The sequence below is a fragment of the Dermacentor variabilis genome, chromosome 5, assembly GCF_050947875.1.
Source record: "Dermacentor variabilis isolate Ectoservices chromosome 5, ASM5094787v1, whole genome shotgun sequence".
Taxonomy (NCBI): domain Eukaryota; kingdom Metazoa; phylum Arthropoda; class Arachnida; order Ixodida; family Ixodidae; genus Dermacentor; species Dermacentor variabilis.
The window spans coordinates 149,507,808-149,520,342 of NC_134572.1; the positions used below are offsets into that span (position 1 = coordinate 149,507,808).

At 46.2% G+C, this 12,535-nt stretch overlaps 1 protein-coding gene across 1 annotated transcript in view; it reads left to right on the plus strand.

The window, feature by feature from the left end:
• LOC142583233 (angiotensin-converting enzyme-like) overlaps window positions 1–12,535 on the plus strand; it is a 99,974-nt gene that overhangs the window by 57,313 nt on the left and 30,126 nt on the right. Inside the window, exons 5-9 of the mRNA XM_075693605.1 lie at window positions 373–516; window positions 2,983–3,171; window positions 5,741–5,832; window positions 7,413–7,582; window positions 12,097–12,221. Of these exons, the coding sequence (XP_075549720.1) occupies window positions 373–516; window positions 2,983–3,171; window positions 5,741–5,832; window positions 7,413–7,582; window positions 12,097–12,221 (720 nt within the window). The remainder of the gene's footprint in view (window positions 1–372; window positions 517–2,982; window positions 3,172–5,740; window positions 5,833–7,412; window positions 7,583–12,096; window positions 12,222–12,535) is intronic.

The window sequence follows — 12,535 nt, forward strand, 5'->3', positions numbered from 1 at the left end:
GTAGCTTTGAATGAACGATGTCCAGCGGGATCCCGGGTACGCGAGGCAACCACAGATGCGGCCGCGGCGCACAGCCACCCGTCACTTCACAGGGAGACTGTTCGTGCGGCATTTGTGAGCGTTGTGTCGTTACCCTAAATTTTCAAGACACTAATTCTCGTACACCGGTCCTTTTAGCGTTACCAGTGATTATCGAAACAAGATAGAGAAGTTCACAGGAAGATCGAGGCTTGAAGTGACTATCGAAATCATTCATGCTTAGTCATAGTCTTGGTTATAGAGAAAACATTGCAAGTGCGTCATTAGAGTTCCTTGTGCTCGACACCAGTAGACCTGATGAGTTTTCTGAATTTGCTCCCGTATTGTTTGCAGACCTCACGCGGATTATGAAGGAAGTCGGCAACTACGACAAACTACTTGAAACTTGGCTTGCATGGCACAACGCTGTAGGTCCTGCTATAAAGGAGTACTTTATTCCGTACATCACGCTAGCCAATGAAGGAGCGTCTCTAGACGGTGAGTACAATGCGATCCTTGAACTTTCTTTTCAATTTGAAATAAGGAAGTTCTCAGTTTGACTTCACTTTTATAACAATCCCAATTGCTATATCTAGATACTTCTGTGCGCTTCCAACAAAAAGGCTTCATCGTATGCAACAAGTTGAAAGCGACAAAACAATGGTCAATTTTGTCTTCAACACCATTCATTTGCGCGGAAAATTCCGGAAAGCCCGACCTGAGCTCCACCATCGGTGCCAACCTTGGCCAGCAGTGCTTTCTTAGTGTTCAGATAGGGTAAACTTATTTGACAAAAGACATTACTTGGCACCTTAATCTTCCTTCCAGTGGAGACTAAACTACGTGTCATTAGAGCCGAAGAATATTTTTCTTTTCATTTTTGATTATTTACTGCGGTTTCTCTCACGGACCTTCAGTTTGGTTAAACCTGCTCCACCAGAGAGAGAGAGTATAATCAAAAAGCGTGCTGAGGATGGTGTGGTCTTGTAATTAGTGAGTCAAAGCCAGCCCATCAAATAATTGAATGGCGATAAAGATTAACTCGTTATTTCTCGGCTCTTGGCGTCGCGGTTGTAAATATTCTTGCTGAATTAAATGTTTATTGTATTCAGTACGAGTGCATACCTGGGCTCTGCATAGGACTGTGGGGAAGCGGTCTTGCCGGTAGAGCTGCGATAAACGCCGTAAATGAAGGCATACTTCTCTTGCGATTCTCCGGTCCCGGTAGTAACCGTCTCGTCAGTGCGACTATGCAAAACGCGATAAATACAGCACTAGTCTGCACCAAGCAGCCGCCATAGACGTCTTCACAGGCTTACTTAGTATGCTATTATGCCTTTTCGAATGCCGCAGCACTTCCCTCCATCAAGGTAATTCACCTATTTTCGCAGTCGGTGACTGTGCCTGGCCTTGCCAAATGATAGGCGCATCTGCTCCGACATGGGCAATCTCCCAATTGTGGTATATAGTTGGGACATACGTGAAACGGTAACCGAACTATGATGCTAGAGAATGGCAGGCGTTTACTAATACTCTCAGCTCGAAAGGTGACCGCTATCTGAAGGGGCCTTACTCAGATTTCGGCCGCCGCACTCAATTCTATCTACTTGCAAGAGTAATTTGCGCATTACCTTCTTCCCTGCGCAGCACGGGTTTTGCTCGACGCTGTTTACTCCACCTGTGAAGTGAAAATATTTATTCAAGCGGCTATATCCTCATCGTCACTCTTCATAAAATTATTTCGCTCACCTTCTCTTCTACTTTTTTTTTCTGATGCAAAGTAGCAGCCTAGGTAGGTTAGCATCAGATGGACTTTTCTGCTGCTTCCTAATTCATTTTTTTTTCACTTTCTCTCTCGTTGTCCTGGCTATTTAGTGCACTGTTAACTCCATTGGTTGCTACACACCTGGGCTAAACATTAGCTACATTAGCCGGTAGATTTTAGTTTTGTAGTCATTTAACTCAGTTCGAGCAGATAAAATGTATCATTTAATTCAAAGCAAATGTCTTATGCCACGCTAAAGAAACCGCCCATAACATACATAAGTTCATCGAAGCAAAAGCTTAAGATAATGTCAGCTGCCCGTATTCTGATATGCATGCAAAAATAATGGCTGCTTGTGCTGGTTGGTACAACATTCACGAAAAAAAAGAATACTTTTTAGTGCGCAAAAACGTGGAATTAAGGAAGTCACCTGTCGCCCTCTTCGTTCCTTCCGCGTTTTGTGCGATAAAAACTATTTCTTCCTTGTCTAAAAAAAAGCATGCAATAACTCAGGCACAGATTAGCAAGTAATCACTCGAGTCACGGATATATGACCCTGAAGAGAGACCGTAACGGAATTGTGTGTCTGCATTTCGCCGGTAAATTAGTGAAATTACTCGAATACATAGTGGAGAGAGCGAAAACACTAGGATAGGAAAGGCGGGGAGGTCAATCGGACGGGCGTCCGGTGTGGTACATTAGGGATAAGGGAAATGAGGAATGGAAAGAGGAATGAGGGACAGGGTGAACACTATTCGTGCACGCTGCAATTTAAGTATACGTAGGAAGCCTCTCGGACGTTTGACGCGCAAACGTGGCACTGTCATCCTCATTTTGTAGAAGTTTGCTGTACCAGCCGCGGTGTCTCCGTGGCTATACGGGGTTGGGCTGCTAAGCACGAGGTCGCAGGATCAAATCCCGGCCGCGGTGGCCGCATCTCGATGGGGGCGAAATGCAAAAAAAAAAAAAAACGACAAAAAACGCCTGTGTGTTTTGTGCGTTTGGAGCCCGTTAAGGATCCCCTGGTGGTCAAAATTAATCTGGACTCCCCCCTCACTACGGCGTGGCTCGCAATCAAATCGTGGTCTTGGCACGTAAGACGCCAGAATTCAACTCAAGTTTGATGTTACACGATGGTCACTTCCGGAGTCACTGTTATTTTATGCCGCGAACTGTTCGTTTTGTCTGCCGAATCGCAGGTTACGACAACCTAAAGAGCGCCTGGCTCAGCGATTATGAGACAGAAAACATGACGGAAATAGTAGATAAACTATGGGAAGAGCTCTCTCCTCTTTACAAAAAGTTGCACGCTTACGTGCGAATGAGGCTCAGGGAGATCTACCCAGGACGCCTGCCTGAGGACGGCACCATACCAGCCCATCTCTTAGGTAAGTGCTTATAGAAGTCGCTCATTCTGCAGACATGTTGATCTATAAACCTTATAGGCTTTGCCTCACAGCAGAGTTATGCTTCAGAAGCACGTTGCTGAAATGCCTATTTGTAAATTGAACATAAGTACCAGACCCAACAATGGAGGTCTCTATGAATTGAGAAAGTTCCAAATTATCTGCTCCGGCGAATCAGTAGCTATGGCCCTCGATCTGCCGCTGTGTATACAAATTCAGCGGTTCGATTACAGTCATCGCACTTCTAGAAATTCAAAAACGCTCGTATACTATATGCTTTGTGCGCATTAAAGAAAGAAAAAGCAGGCGATCAAACTTATTCCTGGACAGTTCTACGCGCCATCTTTCGTAGCCACTGTGCTTCTTGGGACGTTAAACTGAATCAAGTAACCAAGCTCCCAATCCTTCAGTCCGCAGACGTCCATGACCCAACGGCGAAAGATTAAGGTGGCGATATTAGTTTTCCACTGTATCCGTCAACGTACTTAAGTATCAGTTAGACGGCTTCGCTATCCACTTAGTCATGAATCAATCACTGTTTGGCCGTTGAACTCCGGTCAACGGGGAAACCAGTATCCGATTTTGCCACTGATTGGGATCTAGGCCCCCATTTCCGTCGTGGGTGAATACTTATCCTAAGCAACTACGTGTTTTTCAACTTGAAAAACGGGGGTACCAGCGAAACACAAAGGACGCGCAGCACACAAGGAAAACGCGTCAGACACAGACGATAACACGGACGGTCGACACGGTTAATAAAAAAAAAACTGACATTGATGCACAGGTCTTGGAAGGAGTAGAAGTTGCGCATGCGTCGGCTGTTTTCGCAGGGTAATGTACTTTCGAGGTGTTACCTATGCACATATATGTCTTGGGAGGAGTTGAAGATGCGCACGCGTCGGAGGTTATGTGAGGGCGATGTGAATTCCAATAAGGTACAGTTGAAAGTCCAGCGTCCGTCCGTGCCTAACGCCTTTTAACGCGATAGCGTTAAGGAGCTCGTGTCGCAGAAAAGCCGGTGTCGTCGGCGTCGGTGTCGGCGTCGGCGTCCGCGGCGTTGGCCGTGAGCGATAAATCACGGCAGGCACTTCATAAATAAAAAGCATCTTCCAAGATGGGCTGGGTGGGAATCGAACCAGGGTCTCCGGAGTGTGAGACGGAGTAGCTACCACTCAGCCACGAGTTTTTTTTTTTTTCTTTATTGCCACTCAGCCACGAGTTCGACGCTTGAAATCGGTACAAACGCGCTTCTAGTGAACGCGGTGCTGCCTTAAAAACGTGCCGTAGAAAGTTATACTGCGGTCTATATCGGTAATTATGAGCATGTAACTTACAGAAGTCGCATTTACACGAGGAGCGAAGTAAGTTTCCGCTACATTTCTTCTGCGCTTACCGCACACGCAGAGCCATCTTGCGGCAAACACAGAAGACCCCCTCCTCTCAATGTACGGCGCTGCCCCGACAGGTGGCGCGCCATGCGCGCATTGGGGCTGTGCGCGGACCGGTGCCAGGCGCGTCGCGGCTCCGACTCCCTCTCCCCTGACGACGCTTCGCCGTGCTCCCACGCGGGTTGCAGAATCAAGCGCCGTTCCTTTCTTTAGATCACTATCTATCTATCTCTCTGCCCGTGCCGATCACGACGTTTGGCTGGCGTAGATCGTTTCCCCCTCCGAGACACCGAGTTCTTTGGTTCGTTCCGTTTGCTCAGGCGCACGTTTCGTTGCCGCGCCGAACGCTGCGTTGCTCGACGCTCTCCGTGTGATAGGTGGCCGCAAAGTCCGATGCGGGGCGCCTCGTAAGTGATCCCTACGCCGTAGCGCATTGTCTTACACCCCTTGGCGGGTCGATGGGAACGCTGTCGCGTTCCACTCTTGAAGGCGAAGCTTAAGCGTCCTCCAATTTTTCCTTGTTTGCGCGTGCTTTGTGTTACGCTGGCACCCGCTTTTTCAAGTTCATCATGCACCAGCTGGCCCATGAGCTTGCGCTAATACGTCCGTTTACCTTAACAGGCAATCGTCAGTGAGGCTAGATTGTTCGAGGCGCAACAACAACGCCGAGGCACCTCAATGGAGAAGGGGGAAAATCTCTAATTAAAGCAGCAACATTCACATTAGCGCATGAAGTCAATAGCATCTTAATGAATTACTAATGTATTATTTTTTTTTAGTTTCTTTTGTGTGTAAGACACGTTATCAGCAATTACGAATTCAAGTGATAGCAACAGACAACTTCTATACAAAGTGAATCATACTGCACGCTACATACTCGTAAAGATAACTGAACATGAACAACATTCATTTTTAAATAGTCACTAGCTATCATGTTCTCTTTCTTTTTCGTCAGGTCATCTGACGTTACAGTCCACTTTAAGGAGACAAATAAAAAAATGATGCTATGTAATACAAATAACGCAAAACTCTATTTCATCACGACTTCACAATAGCTGCTTCCATGGCGAACAAGAGTTGTTCTTAGCACGTTCTTTTACGGAGCTATTGGTGTTTTCTAGCTGCTCGTCACTGACTTCTTTTTTTTTTCTTCTGACGTGCAGGAAACATGTGGGCGCAAGAGTGGGGCACACTTTACCCTCACCTCACAACGGAAGAGAAACCCCTCGACATCTCAAAGACAATGGTGGAGCAGGTCGGTACAAGCCCTGTGTCTTGTGTAGCGCAATATCTCGTCGACTTTGCCTTTGCCTGTCCCCATAGCACGGCAGTATGACGACATACGTCTCGAAAAGAATTATGCTAAGTTCGCTTGGTGAGCTGCACATATTGAATGCTACACATCTCAGTCTTACAGTGAGCAAAGCCCGGGTAAGCCAGAAAAGACGGCCGAACGCTGTTTGATGTTTTCGAGCTATCTTGTCGTGTCGTCGACACGTTTAACCAGTGCGTTCTTGGGGCTACATTGTTAATAGTGACAAACAGTTGTATTGTATTCCGATGAAACTGAAGATGCAACCGAGTGACTTTTGAGAAATGAGCATCTCAGTTTCCTTTAGCTAGTACCGACTGGACGATAGGCCATTTGCACAAGCAAAACTCTTGAGGGCCTGGCATCACAGTTCATCAACCCAGAAAACCATTCGAGTGCTTCCTCAGTACTTGTAGGCAACAGACTTGAGTACCCGACTGTAGACATCCTGCACCTAGCTTACTGCATGTGAGTGTGTGATACAGACTCACGTGTTCTCTCTCTCTGTTTCTTTCACTTCCCCCTCCCCCTGCCCACGTGTAGGGCAGCAAACTGGACTCAGTCTCGTTAAGTTCCCTTCCTCCCTCCTATCTCTCTCTTTAGCTAGTCCGCATACATCTGATATGTTCAATTTAAGAATATATTTCGCTATTTTGTGGCACATATCGAATATCCAACAACAAAAAGCCTACCGCTGATGCACCTGCTCCGGCCACTACAGTTGATTTGTGTTTGTTACAATAATGTAGGCTGGCTGGAAGCTCATCGTCACCGAAGTATAGTACATGACGCCGCACTTAGCTCACACAGCATGAACGATTCCTCCGGAGCAGTTCTTGCGGAATACCCAAATTACCGGAAATCCACATTGGCCCAGTTTTCAGGATTTATAAATCTAATCTCAAATTGGCACTGACTATGGGGAAAAGTTGAGGTGGGTGCCGTTGCTGAGAAGCTAAATTAATCTGAGAGTGACGTCTCGGATCGCGCTCATGTATCCGCAGATCATAATGTGTCACCATGAAAACGCGATGCTCAAAACTGAATGTCAGTTGAAGTTGTCGCGTGCAAGAGATATCTGCTTAGAGTTTGGCGTTGAATCAACGCCTCCACATCTGTGCAGCAGATCGGAGCACGGCGTTTATACAAAGACGACTACTACAAAACAGGTTACGCACCCAATGAACACGCGAAAAAGTAACTCCTGCTGCTGCGAATTATAAAACCCGCTGCAGGCCGTGTATTGGAAGTCAGCGTTAATGTCTGTTTAAGACTTCTATATATGCTCGGTTGCTCATAAAGAACCCGATAAAGGAATTTTATCAGTTTTGTGACTACTCTGTCGAGTACTCGCGATCACTCACCACGGTTAACCCTTTCTACAGAGACGAGATCTCGACATGCGCTGTTGGCGGGCCCGAAAATCTATCCAGTCAGCTCCCTCATTGCCGCTTCCAGTAATGACGCTGCACTGCAGATCGCTTCTGAATGTATTCACTCACTTGGTTTCGCCCATTTTGCAGAAATGGAATGCCACGATGATGTTCCGCGCGGCCGACGACTTCTTCGCGAGCTTAGGCCTCGACAAGATGACGGACACGTTTTGGAAGAAGTCCATCATCACAAAGCCGACCGACAGGGACATTCAGTGCCACGCATCCGCCTGGAACATGTATGACGGCGACGATTTCAGGTACGAAGCCGCACCCTTTGTAGCTACGTCTATCGCTGGGATGGGCAAAGTATCAGCGCGTGTCTGAGAGTGAAGCACCGTGTGAACATACGCGCATCCGACATGAAACATGCTGACGATGTACAAGAATAAAGATGGTGAATTGGTTGCACGGTTACTGAAGGACGGGCAAGTTAGTATGGATTCAAAGCTTACTTGGGTTGCTTCACGGAACTCAGGCAACACTCGGGACACGTGAGGGGAGGAGAAAAGAATGGGAGAGTGAAGGAATGTTAACAAGGAAAGCATTTTGTTGGTTACCCTATAGCTAGGGGAGGGCAGCAGGCGAGCACGTCATGGCTTATGGGCGTGCTAAAGTCTATTGCTTGTAGCTTATCTATTGCATGTAGATTTTCCAAGCATTACGCGCATTTCTTTTCGGTGTCCTCGAGAACGAAATATGACATCACGTATAAAATTGCAGGAAATGGCATGGTTTACGTAATGGGCCACATACGTGCAAAGTTTTAAGATGTGTAGTTTAACTGCAGACATTTAAAACTTGATCCAGCTCGAAAAGAATCAGCTTCGCCGAAAATTGGGCTCTAGGTCGCTATAGTGGGCTGATTTCTTCTTCCTTCTTTTTTTTTTTGCTATCTGTTGCATCGTGGTGCGTTTTTTTTTCCCCATCATGGCTCTGCATAGCTTCGCTCGGAAGATATCTCATTGAAACCTGTGATACGTATAAATTTCCACGGGTATGCAGTACAGCCACGTTGCTTATCGCTGCAATGACCATGTATAGCAACGTTTCCCTGCCTTCTCTGAAAGCGCACTGTTTCGAATGCGAACTGAAGAAGCAAAACAAAAAGAAAACAACAACAAAAGAAATGGTAATTCTTGACAAAACAATAGCCGTCGAGAAGAGTTGCACTAAAGTCGTACCTTTCGTGGGAAGCTGCAAGGACTTTAGAAAATCCAGGCATAGCCTTTGAGATTTGGCGGCGGTAGCATTTTGCGGAAAGATCGATTCGGACGTCGCTCGTACTTGATACAGTAACCATGGGTAAGCTGCGCCGCCACATCAGCCCTTTGCTTCGAAAGAAATCTTGGAAACAAGAACGTTTCCTTTCACACAGTGTTGAGGCAGGAGACTTCTTGAAGTGCCTTAGTTACATTTTATATCATTACTGCAGCTGTTCAAGTTGTTCATAATCATTTTTTAGAAGATTACACTGCTACAAATTTCTTTAGTTTATGTTTGAGTACCTGTTCGGTGTCTATTTTTATATTGGAGTGTTCGCGCTTGAGTTTTACTGCTATTGCGCGCACTTAAGAGTGACAGGCCGCCATTGGAATCTGAACCTGGCAACGTTTAACGTTAGAACGCTATCTAGTGAGGCGAGTCTAGCAGTGTTATTGGAGGAATTAGAGGGTAGTAAATGGTATATAATAGGGCTCAGTGAGGTTAGGAGGACAAAAAAAGCATATACAGTGCTAAAAAGCGGGCATGTACTGTGTTACCGGGGCTTAGCGGAGAGACGAGAACTAGGAGTCGGATTCCTGATTAATAAGGAAATAGCTGGTAACATGCAGGAATTCTATAGCATTAACGAGAGGGTGGCAGGTCTTGTTGTGAAACTTAATAAGAGGTACAAATTGAAGGTGGTACAAGTCTATGCCCCTACATGTGTCATGATGACCAGGAAGTCGAAAGCTTTTATGAAGACGTGGAATCGGCGATGGGTAAAGTCAAAACAAAATACACTATACTGATGGGCGACTTCAATGCCAGGGTAGGCAAGAAGCAGGCTGGAGACAAGTCAGTGGGGAAATATGGCATAGGCTCTAGGAATAGCAGAGGAGAATTATTAGTAGAGTTTGCAGAACAGAATAATATGCGGATAATGAACACCTTTTTCCGCAAGCGGGTTAGTCGAAAGTGGACGTGGAGGAGCCCGAATGGTGAGACTAGAAATGAAATAGACTTCATACTCTGCGCGAACCCTGGCATCATACAAGATGTAGACGTGCTCGGCAAGGTACGCTGCAGTGACCATAGGATGGTAAGAACTCGAATTAGCCTAGACTTGAGGAGGGAACGGAAGAAACTGGTACACAAGAAGCCAATCAATGAGTTAGCGGTAAGAGGGAAACTAGAGGAATTCCGGATCAAGCTACAGAACAGGTATTCGGCTTTAACTCAGGAAGAGGACCTTAGTGTTGAAGCAATGAACGACAATCTCATGGGCACCATTAAGGAGTGCGCAATAGAAGTCGGTGGTAACGCCGTTAGACAGGAAACCAGTAAGCTATCGCGGGAGACGAAGGATCTGATCAAGAAACGCCAATGTATGAAAGCCTCTAACCCTACAGCTAGAATAGAACTGGCAGAACTTTCGAAGTTAATCAACAAGCGTAAGACAGCGGACATCAGGAACTATAATATGGATACAATTGAACAGGCTCTCAGGAACGGAGGAAGCCTAAAAACAGTGAAGAAGAAACTAGGAATAGGCAAGAATCAGATGTGTGTGTTAAGAGACAAAGCCGGCAATATCGTTACTAATATGGATGAGATAGTTCGAGTGGCTGAGGAGTTCTATAGAGATTTATACAGTACCAGTGGCACCCACGACGATAGTGGAAGAGAGAATAGCCTAGAGGAATTCGAAATCCCACAGGTAATGCCAGAAGAAGTAAAGAAAGCCTTAGGAGCTATGCAAAGGGGGAAGGCAGCTGGGGAGGATCAGGTAACAGCAGATCTGTTGAAGGATGGTGGTCAGATTGTTCTAGAGAAACTGGCCACCCTGTATACGCAATGCCTCATAACCTCGAGCGTACCGGAGTCTTGGAAGTACGCTAACATAATCCTAATCCATAAGAAAGGGGACGCCAAAGACTTGAAAAACTATAGACAGATCAGCTTACTGTCCGTTGCCTACAAAGTATTTACTAAGGTAATCGCAAATAGGATCAGGAACGCCTTAGACTTCTGTCAACCAAAGGACCAGGCAGGATTCCGTAAAGGCTACTCAACAATAGACCATATTCACACTATCAATCAAGTGATAGAGAAATGTGCAGAGTATAACCAACCCTTATATATAGCTTTCATTGATTACGAGAAAGCGTTTGATTCAGTTGAAACCTCAGCAGTCATGGAGGCATTACGGAATCAGGGTGTAGATGAGCCATATGTAAAGATACTGGAAGATATCTATAGCGGCTCCACAGCCACCGTAGTCCTCCACAAAGAAAGCAACAAAATCCCTATAAAGAAAGGCGTCAGACAGGGAGATACGATATCTCCAATGCTATTCACAGCATGTTTACAGGAGGTATTCAGAGGCCTGGAGTGGGAAGAATTGGGGATAAAAGTTGATGGAGAATACCTTAGCAACTTGCGATTCGTTGATGATATTGCCTTGCTTAGTAACTCAGGAGACCAATTGCAATGCATGCTCACTGACCTGGAGAGGCAAAGCAGAGGGGTGGGTCTGAAAATTAATCTGCAGAAAACTAAAGTATTGTTTAACAGTCTCGGAAGAGAACAGCAGTTTACAATAGGTAGCGAAGCACTGGAAGTGGTAAGGGAATACATCTACTTAGGGCAGGTAGTGACCACGGATCCGGATCATGAGACTGAAATAACCAGAAGAATAAGAATGGGCTGGGGTGCGTTTGGCAGGCATTCTCAAATCATGAACAGCAGGTTGCCACTATCCCTCAAAAGGAAAGTGTATAACAGCTGTGTGTTACCAGTACTCACATATGGGGCAGAAACCTGGAGGCTTACGAAAAGGGTTCTGCTGAAATTGAGGACGACGCAACGAGCTATGGAAAGAAGAATGATGGGTGTAACGTTAAGGGATAAGAAAAGAGCAGATTGGGTGAGGCAACAAACGCGGGTAAACGACATCTTAGTTGAAATCAAGAAAAAGAAATGGGCATGGGCCGGACATGTAATGAGGAGGGAAGATAACCGATGGTCACTAAGGGTTACGGACTGGATTCCAAGGGAAGGGATGCGTAGCAGGGGGCGACAGAAAGTTAGGTGGGCGGATGACATTAAGACGTTTGCAGGGACAACATGGCCTCAATTAGTACATGACCGGGGTAGTTGGAGAAGTATGGGAGAGGCCTTTGCCCTGCAGTGGGCGTAACTAGGCTGATGATGATGATGAAGAGTGACTGTGCTCCACAGGAAGGGGGGGGGGGGGGAGTGAGAGGGAGAGTAGGAAAGGAACAAGCGTACCGTGATGTGATGCGGGCGCCTGCGCCACACAAATGCGACCATTTGAGTACAGACAACGGGACGAAAACCCATTGGGGTCTTGTCATTAGTACTTAGAGCTCTTCACAGATCTGGACCATGCTTTTTTATAGGGCAATAGATACCTAGTATAGAAAAATTGTCGAGCTTAGTGCGCAGTTCTCAATGCTGCATCAAAACGAACAGATACGTTGTTTTTTTTAACAGTGCAGTCTCTACTAGTACAACTGAAAATTTTGCCGCGGCTTTCCGATTCTAGGATCAAGATGTGCACCGACCCGAGCGCGGAGGACCTGCGCACTGTCCACCACGAGATGGGACACGTCCAGTACTACATGCTGTACAAGCACCTGCATGTCCTGCTGCGCGAGGGAGCCAACGAAGGTTTGTCTCGTCTCGCACGTTTATCTTCCTTCATTGCGTCAGATTTAAAACTGCGATGGCGTTTTTTTTTTGTTTTGTTTTTTCTGATAAGCATAGACTGATGTTTAAAAGCTCAGACCATTGATATACGAGCGCGAATCAGAAAGTATTTGCCACTATTTTTCTTTAGTCAAACCTGCCCTCGCTACGATGTCCAACGCCTGTCTCTGAGGGCAACCTTACACCGACTGGACTCGAGACTGTTCACCGAGTCAAAGATACTCGCACCGTGACCACACCCGTCACTGGCACGAAAAGCGATTCGTGCACTAGTG